At 40.0% G+C, this 15,209-nt stretch overlaps 2 protein-coding genes across 4 annotated transcripts in view; one reads left to right on the top strand and one right to left on the bottom strand.

Moving 5' to 3' along the window:
• Positions 1-5,987, top strand: part of TMC7 (transmembrane channel like 7) — a 35,286-nt gene extending 29,299 nt beyond the window's left edge. Inside the window, exons 12-16 of the mRNA XM_069734132.1 lie at positions 665-848; positions 1,430-1,560; positions 1,640-1,795; positions 2,302-2,380; positions 2,974-5,987. Of these exons, the coding sequence (XP_069590233.1) occupies positions 665-848; positions 1,430-1,560; positions 1,640-1,795; positions 2,302-2,380; positions 2,974-3,054 (631 nt within the window). The 3' untranslated portion in view covers positions 3,055-5,987. The remainder of the gene's footprint in view (positions 1-664; positions 849-1,429; positions 1,561-1,639; positions 1,796-2,301; positions 2,381-2,973) is intronic.
• A 1,004-nt stretch (positions 5,988-6,991) lies between these two features.
• LOC138645084 (uncharacterized) overlaps positions 6,992-15,209 on the bottom strand; it is a 33,901-nt gene continuing 25,683 nt past the window's right edge. The window contains exons 11-14 of one of the 3 annotated variants that reach the window (XR_011314705.1): positions 13,882-15,020; positions 10,373-10,678; positions 9,307-9,376; positions 6,992-7,351 (exon numbers count right to left, since the gene is read on the bottom strand). Coding sequence is in view for 2 of the 3 variants with exons in the window: in XM_069734129.1 (XP_069590230.1) it covers positions 7,151-7,351; positions 9,307-9,376; positions 10,530-10,678; positions 13,882-15,020 (1,559 nt within the window). In the remaining variant the exon portion in view is untranslated. The remainder of the gene's footprint in view (positions 7,352-9,306; positions 9,377-10,372; positions 10,679-13,881; positions 15,021-15,209) is intronic. The other 2 variants (XM_069734129.1, XM_069734131.1) reach the window with 2 other exon arrangements.

Raw genomic sequence — 15,209 nt, 5'->3', positions numbered from 1 at the left:
TACTGCAGACTTATCGATTTGGACCTGACAACCCTTTAACGAACAACCAGGCTGAGGATTTCTGCACTGCATGCACCTAGTAAATCAGTATGACAGCATCATTATGCCCATTGCTTTAGTTTAACATGCCTAATCGTGATGACAGGCTCTCTTTAAAAAAAAAAAAATAGTATAATCAGGGGAGTAATGCAAACAAAATAAAAGTAAAAACTGTCCACTTTTGACCCGATGATGGGTCTCCCTTAAGCTGGGCATACAACTTACTGTAGGTAGCTGGTGATCATGAATGTTTTCAATGAGTAGTGAGGAATAAGGAGCTGCCAGACTGTTCTGTTCTGTGGGTTGTGAAGATGTAGTTAGGACCCCACTCGTCATCCAGTTCCTCAGCACTTTGACTTTTGAGCTTTTAGGGAAGCTTTCTTTATTCATACTGCATATTACCAATCACAAAATAAAGTTTTATCATCTAGTTCTGCTCTTTCACCATATAAAACACAAGGGAATGCTGCCCGGAAAAAGCTTTGGATGAATGAGCCATACGGGCCGGTGGACCTTGACGGCAGAAAGGGATAGATTTTCATAATGCCGCAAACTTACAAAATGATGCCAACCTTTACATCTTCCTGTGCTGATGGGGTCATAACCGGCATTCTGTACGTTTTAGGTTGCTGGTAACGAATTTGTCATGGAAACCCCTGCGGTGGTGGGGTCAGCAGGAATTTGAGATCCCACAGAATGTACTAGAGCTTGTGTACGGGCAGACAATCTGCTGGATCGGAGCTTTCTATTCCCCTCTTCTTCCAGCTATAGCAACCATAAAGTATTTCATCATCTTTTATGTTAAAAAGGTAAGTGATCAAAACCATAGCGGACACGAGGACTGCATATAGTGGTGTACCATTAGGGACTGTCACATACCCTTAGGGAAGCTATTATCAGATAATTACCCATTGTTTAAAATAGGTTTGTGTGTTACATGTACTTTACAAAGTCGCAGCTGTTAGAGGCATGTCCTGGCCGTGTGTCACCATTATCTGCTGGGTATGGGGCAGCTCGCCCCATGAGCCATCTCCATACTCCCAATCCTGACTTGTGCCGTACATGTACGGCAGATGTCAGGAAGGGGAAAGCAATCGGTCATTTTCTAATGATCCATTACCTTTAAGTTAATACTGATGGTTCCATGTACAGGACCTAATGTGAAGAGTGACTGTAGTGCCTCAGACCGGAGCAGTTGTCCCGTCTGTGCATTACATGGGTAGCCTGTGATTTGGCTGGGAGCTCTGGATGCTTCCATAGGTTGGCATGGATAACCCACTGGGGTCCTGCAGTCAAGACTAGAGAATGTCTTAGGCAGATGACTCCTTTACAGTGCTAGATTTTCTACCTGTATTCTTGTGCTTTATTATCGATCCCCTCTCTACCACAGACTACTTTGATGGAAAACTGCAGACCACCAACAAGACCTTTCCGCGCTTCCAGTTCCAAATTCTTTTTCCTGGTGATACTACTGATTGGCCTCATCCTTGCCTGCATCCCTGTGGGTATTGGAATAGCGCAGTAAGTTGGACCTTCCCTTAGACTTTCACATATCAGACAGACCCAGAATCCACATTTCATCCTTTGCTTCAAACTGCAGGATAAATGCATCCAAAGCTTGTGGGCCCTTCATCAATTACAACACCTCCTGGCAAGTCATTCCAGATACTGTGGAAACGTTTCCAGAAGGCCTGAAGAGGTTCATTTATGTCCTTTCATCTGAATCTTTTGCCGTTCCTTTTTTCATGGTGTCGTGGTGAGTCTTTTGGAATTGTATTTTTTTACTTTAGGGTACTGGTATCCAATACATCTATTATTTTTGGTTTGGGCAGAAGATTAGGGGTCTGCTCACATTTCTAATTTGCCTCATGGAGCTCTGACACTCAATACATGACCTGTGGCTGAAATCCAAGATGGGCAGTCACATTTCTGCACATAAGGATTAATCGCTCACTCATTGGGGTGCATCCACCAGCTTTACTATCCCAGATCCCCAGAAATAAGTGTCCCGCTCTTCCCTCCACCCTGTCTGTCATCTGTCACTTTTTGCTGGTAACCCATAGTCCAGTGTGACGATGAGTCCACAGTGGCCTCTTCTCGATAGTGGTGGCCATGGTATATTGCATTACTATGGGCAGATATGACCAAGGCTACGTCCTGATAATGGTCACATAATAGAGACGTTACATAAGAGAGGAAGAAAAGCTTGTCTACAATATTGATTTCTGTGAAATATCCATATACGTTGTCTTCTCTCTGCAGCATGGTCATGTTTTATTTCATTGCGCTGGCCGGTGCCCATAAGAAAGTGGTGGAACAGTTGCAGGAACAGCTGGCCATGGTAAGAACTGGATATCCTCGTTCATTTCCACATCACTATCATTAAAGTCTTCCTCTATGAAGAGGCAATTTGCATATTTAATTTCCCAGAGAAGAAGCATGGCTTATAAGTCTCCTCATGCTGACATGCCAGACTTGAGAAACGTTACCCCTTAGACCCCAGTCCAGAGCTTCTCACCCATCCAAATCGGATCTCATCCTTTGCACTGATGAGAGGCAACACTCTGAAACACCGTGTCTGCAAATTAAGATTCTGGTTTGCCTTTTATCCCAAGTCACGTGGCAAGGTTTCGAAAAGAGTCGATATTGACTTTTAGGATTGCACTAGAGCTTTTGTCCTCTTTTTCTTTTAAGAGACAATTTTCATAATTAATAATAATATATTAATAATTAATTTCCCAGAGGAGCATGCATGGCTTATAAGTCTCCTCACTCTGACATGCCAGGCTTGGCTTGTCACTCTCCACACAGAGAAACGTGACCCCTTAGACCCCAATCTAATGTGTAAAATGATAATGTTGTCCCCTTCTTAGCGGTGTGCTGTGCAGGGCATTACACCATTTCACAAGTAATTGTTTGTTTTTCGTCTTCTAGGAAAGCCGAGACAAAATGTTCCTAATCCGACGCCTGGCGGAAGCTCACAGCATCCATATCTTACATCGTTATGGGCAGTGAACCCAACAATACTGTTACTACTGGTACGAGGGGCCATGATACGCAGTGGCTGAACGTAAGGGTGCACTTTATTAATTGTAGGTGAAAGCTGTATCACGTATTATCATGGTGTATACCGTTTGCGTATTTAATGTAAACCTGACCTCAGATGAAGAGTGGCCAGTAGTTGTTCTTATTTTTCTCCCCACTGCTCCTCTTTGCCATTTTTTGGTTTAGATCCACCATACTATTTAAGAATTTTTTTTTTTTTTAAATATAGTTTTTACCAAGAAGGCATGGCTCAGGATATTAATATAGAACAGCTTTTAAAAAACTGTATGGTGGGTTTTAAAAAATTAAAAAGTCTAATACTCTGGGGAGGAGCAAGAGCAAAATCTGGCTACTTTTGACCTGCCGAGAGGTCTTTTTTTTTTTTTTTTTTAAGCATCCAAAGTGCATTCAGCTCTTAACATCACATTGTCTTTTATTTATTCTCCATTGTAAATGTGTAATCGGATAATATGACATCCGACCTTGTATTGTATTTTGTGCGGCCTGTGCCGTAGACCCCAACTGGATCCATGGAACTCGGACTGTCTGCTTTACAGAATCTTTTCCATGCTAGAAAGGTCCTCGGACGATATGTTGATACGTTGATCACAAGGTGCTGGTGAGCCGTTAAATATGGTTTCAACGCATTTCATTTCTGCATCAGGAGAGAACTAGTGACATTACGTTTGTGGTCTCCTTGGCAGGTCTCATGCCTACAAGTATTGTGCACTTGTCCTTCCAGTTACAATAGGCCGTGCCCATGATACTTGGCGAGCTGCCATGAGAGGCCATGTCTGAAGCGCCTCTCGCCTCCTGATACAGAAGTGACAGGTGTCAGATAACCCCTTTTTTAAGTGATCGACTAATCTGGGGAGGAACCCAATAGCTATGAGTGGCAAGAGGCATGGACTTGTTGGGTTTTCAAGAGCAAAGGACGCGCTTTATAGCCACACTGGACTTTGTCTAATAAGTTAGAAAGGGCAGCTCTTTCCCCTGCGGCTCAGTCAGTGCATTTAGCTCCAGTTCTTGGATATATGTCCCAATTCAGATGTGTTAGTTGTCTCCAAGGAGGCCATTAAGTTGGCTGTACATTGCCTAATTAGATAGTTGGCCCATGTTTGGAGGAGTGTTATTTTGTGAACTTCTTATACATGGAATTTTTCTATAATTTTTAGACACAAGCGAGATGTCTGGATGAGGGGATCTGAGGATGGGCAGATGTAGGTATAAGTGAATGAAGTCCTCCTAGAACTTGGGTTAAGCGGGGCCTTACATCATAGGTAGATGCCAGCCAAATGCTTGCTCAGCCGATGGTTATCCATCTCATTCCTCCACCATATATATGAATTCTTAGCTGAGCATACATGATTGGGAGAGAATAGTAAGCTGGTGCCTGAGACCTCTGGCAGCAACTTATCGCCTAGAAGACTGAAAGGCTGAAGCATGTCGAAATCGGACCTTCCTGACCGTTCTATACACTGAAATCTATACCATTTGGCAGAATTGTGACAGAAGCTTACATGTGACCTGGTCGGCCAACCCCATCAAAATAAGTAAAATTGGCCCGCATTCCTCTGGTGTATGGCCACCCTTCATACCTTATTGATGGCTGCTGGTCAGCCAGCATTACAGCCCAGGAGTCAGATAAAAGATCACTATTGTCATAGATGATAACAAACCTAAAAATAAATCGTGGGGAACAGAAACACTTTCTGTGGATCCCTGGCCATCATGTAGGAGTATAGACAACATGACTCCATCAACCTCTAGCTGGGAGGAGTGGAGCTCCCCGTAGAAGGGTCTTGGACAAAGTTGTTTTATTCCTGGACTTTCCCCAAATTTTTTGTCTCACATAAACAAGCATTGGAAAAAAAGATGCAAAATGATTGATGCCTCCGGAGACAAATAGATACGGTTTGGGTTTTTCCTCTTTCAGATCCCTTTGCTTGTATTTTTGTAGGTGATTGAACGAACACTGTCTACTTCATGTCTGTGCATACAGTGCTGTCATCCCATAGCCAAGCTGCCGGTGACCCGCTGCTCAAAGGGTAGACTGTTACACAGTTTTTCCTTAACTTGAATCTAAACCAGTCCAACAGGAAAATGTAAGAAAGTAAGTGATTTTGTGAAAAGATGAATGTTAAGGGCCCTATACACATTAGACTAGACTAAGGCTTCCCGAACCCGCCAATATTGACTGACACTGTGGGGCAACCTGATCATGCCTCCAACAGATGTTGAGTGAGAGAAGGATCGGCACGTTGGGTTTCCAATAACCGATTCATTTGCCCTCCCTGGAGATAAGGGGTCTGGCAATGGCTCTCTCATGGAGAACACAGGAGGAGGCTGGGCCGAGCCAAAAGGTCCTGTCTATGGAGAAGTTGGGAGAGAAAGCTGTCAAGTAGCTAATGTGTATGGGAGTGGGGTGGAAGCTTTAGATTTAGTGCACTGACCTATGGCCAGCAATCTGCTTTTTTATGGTTTTTACCTAGAATTTTCCCTTTTTACTGATAATATTCAGTTTTAGCTCTTTAGTGTAAATTGCAGGTAAATGTATATTTCTGTAGTTGTTTGTGAATTCTTGGCACTTTATGTAGTGTATTCGGTGTTTTCTATGTTTCTGGTCCATGTATTACAATAAAGCAACACTGGTCAATTACCTATTTGTATAGTATAATGAACACTGGAAGACACAAAGTCATTATTGCAGGTTTTCTCACCGGGAGGTGGTTGATGATCTAAAGCACTTGTTGTGTTGTAGTTTACTATTGTTTTATTCTTTACTTGTTCGTTTTACATTGTTACATGTCAGTAAAATGCATAAGGGATAAACAAGTGCTAAACAATGTCTGCCAAAGAACATTATTGTTAAGGTAATGAAATAAAATGTATTTGATATTGTCTGCGTTGTTTCTTATATAAAGTGATCAATAATCCATAAAATCATTTAAAGAGGGTTCTCTAATCATGAGAATACTTTGACTTTGAGAACAGTGCTGCAGTGTGCTCATGTTTTGGAGGACTTTACCCCACCATGCTTTCTCTACATAGTCACCCACTGACCTAAATGTTCACTGATTACTGCAAATCTGACTACTATAACCAACGTCTTTCAAACTTCTAACACTGATTCCACAAGAACCACAAGACGGATTTCTTCACCCCAGGTATCATTTTTTTTTTTCCAATAATGCTTTTATTAAACTTTTTTGACAATACAGATATAAAATTTAGATAAAACACACACAAAAAAAAAAAAAAAAAAAAAAGGGGAATACAATTTGCACATTCTTGTATCTATCAGTAAGTAAATAAAATAATTTGCCTAAACATAACAAAGAAGTAAAAAAAAAAAAAAAAAAAAAAAAAAGGGGGGGGGGGGAGGGGGAGAAGAACACATGAGGGAAATGAAGGAAGGGGGAAGATCCCAGGTATCATTTTAATCAGTTTAACACTGACAGGTTTGCTTTAACTCTGCAGAAGTCCCTGCATGGTACAGGAAAGCACCTACTGTGTTTTTCCTGAAGCATGGTCTTTGATGCAGTTTGCATGATTTTTCCTTTTTTTTTTTTTTTTTTTTTTTAAATGCTTTTGGCCATTTCACGGCTTTCGAAACCTGAACTGAAGCAGTTACAGAATGATGGAACATATGCACAGCAAGTCGTTTTGACATTGCAGTTGATATGTTCATTCGTTTTAAGCATTTTTTGCGCTTTTTTCAGGCAAGTTCAAGGCGCAATCTGTATTGGTAAAATGTCGTTTGCACATAACCTAAGAAACTCGCATAACCTTACAATGTTTTTGCCACGTCTCTTAAGCTGATCTTTCTCCACTTCTTGTACCTCCTGTATATTACACTTGGTAAGTATGATGTTCAAGTAAGAGTGATGCAAAATGCAAACATAGCTGGAATTTGTAAAATAATTTTTTATTTCGGCAACATAAAAAAGGTGCACTAAAACATTTAATGAAGAAGTGAGAAGCAATAAATATACCTTGGTACACTGAAACACGAGCATAAATGCTATATGTATCATCATTTACCAGTTTACAGAATTTCATCCTTTTACTCATCCTGAATCTTCAAAAGTGCAACATCCAACACTGTCTTGGACTTTTTATCAGCAATTTCTACTTTTGCACCATTATCCAGTAGTATCTTTATCGTTTTTGGATTATCTTTTTGTACAGCGTAATGTAAAGCCGTCTTCCCACACTTGTCCTGCTGGTCTATGTTCACCAGTCCAATATTTGTGTCCAACAGCACCTATTTTAAAAAGTGGAAAACAAAGTATTTCAGATTCATTGGAAAACTATGAATTGTCACTAACGTATAAGGAAGTCATTCAGCCCAAACTGACAGTATAAACTAAGCACATAGCCTTGTAGGAGATGTAGCCTATATTAAAATCACACTTTCGACTTCTAAATGCTGTCTCGAATGATCAGAAACTGAAGTTTAATCACATATGCTAATTAGGGTGCTCCATGCACCCTTGCTGTAGCCAAGCGGCTGATTTTGCCCATTGATTTTGCCTGCCCCGGTTTCCTTACTAGTGAAGGCCATGTTGTAGGGAGAAGTGTCTCCCAAGAAGGAATGGTTCTTGAAAAAGTCCATTTGCTGGCTAGTCACTGTATGCCATAATAACTTATGTTAGACAAATTGAGCAGGGTCATCTAAAGACTCCGTCACAGCTCGATTTGGGTTGCTGCATGGTCGGTTCCACCTTCTGCTGACCTATTGCCCTTTCATCCCTGTCCAAATGCTGATGGTTTCTATTGTCTTTGTTTTCCTTTCTTGGTTTGCTCCTTTCCAGGTGTTTCTTATTTTACTGTTTTTGGTTTGCCTAATCTCATTCTGGATGGGGTTTTATATGTTCACCCTTCACTGTACTTCCTTGCTGGCTACACCTCTTGGTGGATGTGTGTTCAGGAGTTCCAGCTCTTCAGCAAATGGGTTTACCCTGCTTGGTAAACTCCAGTTGTATTCTTGCATTTAGTCTGTTTGCTTTTCCTCCCAGCACATTTTCCTTTTACAATTGTTAGGTTTTTGAAAGGTGATACTTGTTCCTTTATTTTTGGTTATCCTGAACTTTTCTTCTCTACCTTTTATGAATGTGTCTTAGTTTCTAACCTTGGGTGTTTGCATCTTTTTTTCACACATTCCTTTGCCCTCTTTGGCAGTGTGCTGTGGCCTCCCCTATGGTTTAGCAGGAGGTACGAGAAATCCCTCAATAGCCTTTTAGGGCGTTAGGTCCAAGGTGTTTTTAATTGTACGGCCAGTTTGGGTGTAGGTGTAGCGTTTCTTGTGTGTGAGAGTGTACACGTTCATAACTTCAGTTTTTGAATTTCCACAAAAATTTATAATAAGCAATAAATTTCGTTCAACTTCACAATTGTGTTCCACTTGTTGTTGATTCTTCACCAAAAATTTACATTTGGTATCTTTATGTTTGAAGCATGATATGTGGGAAAAGGTTGTAAAGTTCCAGGGGGCGGAATACTTTCGCAAAGCACTGTAGGTTCCAGAGCCTGAGGAAGATATACAATTAAATGTGTGGTCTAAAGGAATGTTGCTTTCCTGCAATTTAGTAAATATATGCACTTGTTGCCTTAATGGGCTAAACGTACAGATTTTATGCAGATGTTGACGTAGTTCATTAAACAGGGAAGTGGCAGGGAAAGTTATGAAGTTAAAAAAGTAGGGTGGAGAGGGCGTAAATACTTGAACACAGTGCGGCATACTCAACTATTCTTGTCTTACTAACCTCATCTTCATCTACTTAGCTTCAGCTATCCTGGTCACTCAGTAGGGTCTTCCCCTTCAGTAACTATCCCGCGGTCAAGAGAGTCCTTTCGAATACTGAGGGGGGTGCAGGTAGGAAGGTCAGGTGACCCTATAGCTAGCGGAAAGCAGGTGAGTGATGGGTATCATGGTCCTCTTTGCCTTCCCGAAGGAGTGAAGAACAGTGTGATAATTCAGCAGTTTTCTCTCCTCCTTTTGGGAATAAGCAGAGAGATTGTGTCCTCCTGTTTTTTTTTTTTCAAAATTGTGGGAAAGAAGGAAAAATAAAAAGCTTGGGTAGATACTATACTCATGCGCATTCACTGTGGTCAGCTCCCCACTGATTGGCAATTCGTGGCATAGCCTACCGATTTCCCGTCTCTTGATGAAACAGGAAAGCTTTTTTTTTTTTTTTAGAAACCCACAATTTTCTATACCTGGCAAATACTTGGATTCTCCTGTGCAGCTGCATGATGTAAAAGTGTTTTGCCTTCTTCATCTGTTACACTGAGAATATATAAATCAGATATATTTATATATTTATAGATAATAAAAAAAAGTAATGCAGCCAACACTATTCTACTATTCAGTATTTCAATAATTCTGCAAGATTTTGAACACATATCTTAGTGGACAGCTATGGTAGCATGGACACATGGGGGGGTTCATGAGTGGCATGAACTCAAGGGGCTCATGCACATGACCAATTTTCTCATATGAATGCTTGCACTCGTATGATATTCTATGGGGCTGTTCACATATCTGATATTTTCGTTGTACCAAGTGGTCCAGGGAAAAAAATCAGAGACATATCAGATTTTAATCCGAGGGGTTGGATCAAAATCGTCAATGCAAGTCTATGGGTCCATGGAAAAAATCAGACCGCACTCTGAGTCGGATTTTCAAAAACTGCTTGAAAGGACAAGGTGGAGAAACTTTTCTCTTCTTCGCACATACAAAAAAAACTGATGCCACTCTGATCAGAATAGTCGGTCTGTTTTTCTAGTATGTTGAGAAATCCATTGTGTAACGCTACCCAAAATGGAGGTCAACCTATCAACTAATCAAGAGCATATTGCCCCATGAACAGACAAGCCGCCATATATAATGCAAAAAAATACATAATTTTATTAGTGACAGCATACAAAAGTTAAAAAACATCAGTAAATAAACTGTAGAGGACAAGAATAGGTGAATGACCAAACGGACAAACACAGCCTACCAGACCCCACATAGCAAGTAAGGGTGCAGACCCCAAGCAGACATATGCAAAAATACAATATATGGAGGGAAAACTTCAGGCAAGGTGAACCAATGTATTGCGTATATGCTAACATGCACTGAAAACGAATGGTAAGAGATGCAGGAGTATATTGTCACAGACTATTATCATAAATCTTCATTCCAAAAAGTGGAGCCCCCTGCAACCTAACCATACCACCCCCATATTACAACGTGCCCATAAAGTGTACAACTAAAGCAGCCGCCATATAGTCTGCTTACCCATGGGAGGTCTGATGCTGTGTGTGTCCATAAGCGAGCCCCGACGCGCGTTTTGCGTGGTGAGCTTCCTCGGGGGGCCGTGGAGGTCATTAGATTACTGATGGTACATTTGACATGATCTATAAAATTTGTGCTCTTAGCAAGGGATCTATTATACCTGGGTAAAAAGAAAAAGGACTGGCACAATATTCTAAGCGTTGTGTCATCTCGGTTGCGTATTGCAGCTAATGAGCGCTGAAAAATCTTTGAATTTTCATTGCACGATTCCACTCTTCTCTGTCTTTGGATGTGATACTTGGAATGTTTCTAGAATGCAAAAAATAAAAAACAAACATTGGTAAACAAAAATATTCATAAAAAGTCTAATAGATGGAATGTGTTTAAAAGAGGATTTTTTAAATACGAGAGTATTGATTCTAAATTAATAAAATTAATTTAAAATTTCCCAAATTTTGACAGATATAGCAAATCCAAATTTTTGGCGAATAAAATCCAGCAAAATAGCAAAAAAATCATCACCTCTTCTGCCCCTGCTACCCTATTCCTCACTGGTCCTCCACTAGTTCTCTTAATTTTTGACTCGCGTGTTATGGCGCTGGCGAGGTCTAGGCACAATTTTTGATGTCTTGATATTTTACTGAGTTTTAAGAAGGAACAGAATTTTCAATAGACTTTGCACAAATCATTAGTAAATGTGAATATAAAACTTTGTAATATGTCTTATCAGAGAATTCTGCTTCTTTCTTTACTTATCAGCCACTTCTCACCCTCCTCCCCTGCACAATAAATTTAGCATCCACTCTGGAAAAAAAAGACAGCTTAAGGCTTATTCCCACTTGCGATGAAATCGGACGAATGCAATCTGATTAAAAATCAGATGGCAATGTTATTGTATCATTGTGTGTTCATCTGCATTTTTTTTTTTTTTACAGCTCGGATCAGATCACAATTGGACTGGAAAAAAATCGCAGCATGCTGTGATTGTAATCGGATCGCATTAGGCAATAAAAGTCAATGGGTGCAAGAAGAAAAAAATCACACAGCACTAGGACCGTGCGAGTGCTGTTCGATTTTTATACACCTATGTCCTTTGAAAAGTCGGCAATTCATCTGCAGCGTACAGTAAAAGCACAGCAGGGGCTGACAGCATAGAATACATGGATTACATACAGTATATATGCATAGAATAGATAGATATATAGATGCCAGTGACATATATATATATATATATATATATATATATATATATATATATATATATATATATATATATATATATATGTATTACATAGGTAGATAGAAGAAAAGCCGGCAAATCATCTGCAGCGTACAGTAAAAGCACAGCAGGGGCCGTCAGCATAGAATACATGGATTACATACAGTATATATGCATAGAATAGATAGACATATAGATGCCAGTGACATATATATATATATATATATATATATATATATATATATATATATATTACATAGGTAGATAGAAGAAAAGCCGGCAAATCATCTGCAGCGTACAGTAAAAGCACAGCAGGGGCCGACAGCATAGAATACATGGATTACATACAGTATATATGCATAGAATAGATAGACATATAGATGCCAGTGACATATATATATATATATATATATATATATATATATATATATATATATATATATATATATATATATATATTACATAGGTAGATAGAAGAAAAGCCGGCAAATCATCTGCAGCGTACAGTAAAAGCACAGCAGGGGCCGTCAGCATAGAATACATGGATTACATACAGTATATACACATAGAATAGATAGATATATAGATGTCAGTGACACACACACATATATATATATGTATGTGCCATATATACATGTGCCAGTCCTCCATACTGACCACACATATATTTATACATGTAAATGAGGTCTTCTCTGAGGCGTATTTTTTCTAAGTTAAACAAGCCCAAGTTTTCCAACATCTCCTCATATGAGAGGCCTTCCATCCTTTGTAAGAATCTTGTTGCTCGTCTTTTAACTGATCCTAACTTCTGAATATCATTTTTTAAAATGTGGAGCCCAAAACTGGATCCCATATTTTAGATGTGACCTCATCAGTGATTTATAAATGGGTAACAATACGCTGAGATCACAGGATTTTATCTCTTTCTATACATCCTAAAATCTTGTTTGTAGATATCAATTAGTACAGTGTATGTGCAGCTGACTGAACATGTATTTATTAAATGATTACTTTTCTGAAAAAAATGGCGTGGGCTCCTGTGTAATTTTCTTAACCAGCAGAGGGAAAGCTGACGGCTGATGACAGATATTTGCAGCCTGGGAAGGGGGTAATAACCATGGAGCTTCACAGTCTATTTAACCCCTTTCCAATATCAGGCAATTCCGATGTTGGACTCCCCCTGTTTGGTGCAACCTCAGGTGCTGAGCCCGAACCTTTCTGGGCACATGTCAGCTGATATATACAGCTGACATGTGCCCGCAACAACCGCAGGTGTAATCAACCGTGGCTGTTAACCCATTAAATGCTGCTGTCAATTTCTGACAGCGGCATTTAACTTGCACTTCTGGTATGCATGCCGGAAATCCCGCCCATCGGTGACCCCGTCACGTGATTGCGGGCCACCGATGGGTTGGCATGACAACCAGAGGTCTCCAGCAGACCTTTATGTTTGTCATAGCCAGATTGGTGGTCGGCACTCACAGCAAGTAAGCATTTCTGCTACATACAGGCAATGTGTTCATCGCCTGTATGTAGCAGAGCCGATCAGACAACTGCAGCTTCTAGTCTCTCATGGAGACTATTGAAGTATGCAAAAAGTAAAAAAAAACTTTAAAAAAAAAAAATCAAAGATTCAAAATAAAACCAAAAAAATTAAATATACACATATTTAGTATCGCCGCATTCAGAATCACCCAATCTATCAATATAAAAAAAATTAACCCGATCGTTAAACGGCGTAACGAGAAAAAAAATTAAAAAAGCCAGAATTACGTTTTTTTGGTCGCAGCAACATTGCACTAAAATGCAATAGCGGGCGATCAAAAGAACGTATCTGCACCAAAATGGTATAATTAAAAACGTCAGCTCGGAATGCATAAAATAAGCCCTCACTCAACTCAAGATCTCGAAAAATAGAGACGCTACGGGTATAGGAAAATGGCGAAATATTTTTTTTAACAAACTCTGGAATTTTTTTTTCTCCCCGTAAGTGAAAAAGAACGAAATGAAGCACACCGCTATGACTAAATGAGCAGGTACGATCTAACAATATAAAGTGTTTTCTGCACATGATTACAGCACCATTTTTAATTTAAAAAAGTGTTAGTGATGCACATTGCATCACTAGCAATGCACTGGGGACGTTTAGATGCTAAAAATGATGGGACAGGTTTCCTTTAAGGAGAATTACTGTAGGGTTATATAAGCATTCTAAACAATGCAGCCACAAAAGCCTCCCACATGTATCTTAATGTCATTAATCCTAGATATTTTGGATAGCCTCGGGACATACCATAACATCAACATTATGTTCTTCTCGGCCTTCGTCTAAAGCATCCAATTTAGAAGAGGAGTGCGTATTGTCATCTTCTGAAAGACTCAAATCAAGTGATGTATCTGAAAAGATGTATTCCTCGTCTAGCGAAGAATCGGTCTCGTAGCTGCTGTGCTCTCCAGTTGAACAGCTGTAACCAGTGGTCATTATGGCTTCACGATCTAGCGTGGAGCCCAACTTGTTATAATCATTGATGTCAGCAAAGTCTCCATGAACTTCACTAATGCCGTCATGTTCTCCATGTTGAACTCTTGTTTCTTGACTATTCTCAAAGCTGGAAAAAGGCCAAGAGTCAAATGAGCCTGAGGTCACATTATTCCCAGAATCTGAGAGAATTTCTTGTAGTAAAGCAAGTTCTGAAGATCCTTTATCAAAACTTATGTATTCTTTGTTTTCACCAGAATACTGTGACTTGATGTTTGCACTTTCGGTGGATAGTCTCCGTTTGATTCTTAACTTTGCACTAGTAGGATCAACTTGTGTACATCTCTTTGTACAGCCATCCACTTCAAGAATGATTGATGACCCTTTGTTTTCGAGAGCGAAGAACACATAGCTGGCTGGACTCCAAGCTCTGCTATATTTTGGAGACTGTACTTTATTCTGCATTGTCGGACCTCTGTCCGTACTTGTATTACCAGATGTCACATCATCCATGCTGCTCTCACCAAATAGAGTTTGCCCCTTGCTATCTTCTGATTTTATAATGGTAGAAGGGTTAACCTCCATCGAAGGGACCTGAGAAGATGACTCTTTATTTGCATTAATCTTTCCCAAAGATACAAAAACTTTGGCTTTTGCAGACCTGGCATTGCCAGGAGGTCTTCTTGCTGGACCATATCTTCTTATCAATGTTTCTGTTTTTAGCGATTGGGTTCCTTCGGCAGCTCCTGGTGACTGGTTTGACTTCTTGATACTTATCTTAGAACTATCTAAAACACTGTTGTTCACTTCCTTAGCAGTTTCTACTTTTCCATCATGTGTGCGTGGAAACTCCAGTTTCCCAGAAGGTACCAGACAAGAACTGGTCTTGCAGCTTTGAGGTTTGGTTGTGGTTGGCCTACGCTTATCTTTTTTCATCTGAATGTTTTTAGTATCTGAAAATACAGAAAAAAAAAATGTTATAAAATCTTCTTTATACAGGTAATAGATGCTCTTGAAGGTGAGGGTTTTGGCTGATGTCTAGGCCTGAATTACGCACAAATGTGACTTTTGCCTTATGCACAAGGCCTCAGCGTCAAATCCACTGCGGATCCGCAGCAAAATCCGCAACGTGTGCACATAGC

This window comes from Ranitomeya imitator, chromosome 7 (genome assembly GCF_032444005.1).
Source record: "Ranitomeya imitator isolate aRanImi1 chromosome 7, aRanImi1.pri, whole genome shotgun sequence".
Classification (NCBI taxonomy): Eukaryota; Metazoa; Chordata; class Amphibia; order Anura; family Dendrobatidae; genus Ranitomeya; species Ranitomeya imitator.
The sequence above is the reverse complement of the archived record's forward strand: the minus strand, read 5'-3'. Positions and strand labels throughout refer to the sequence as shown.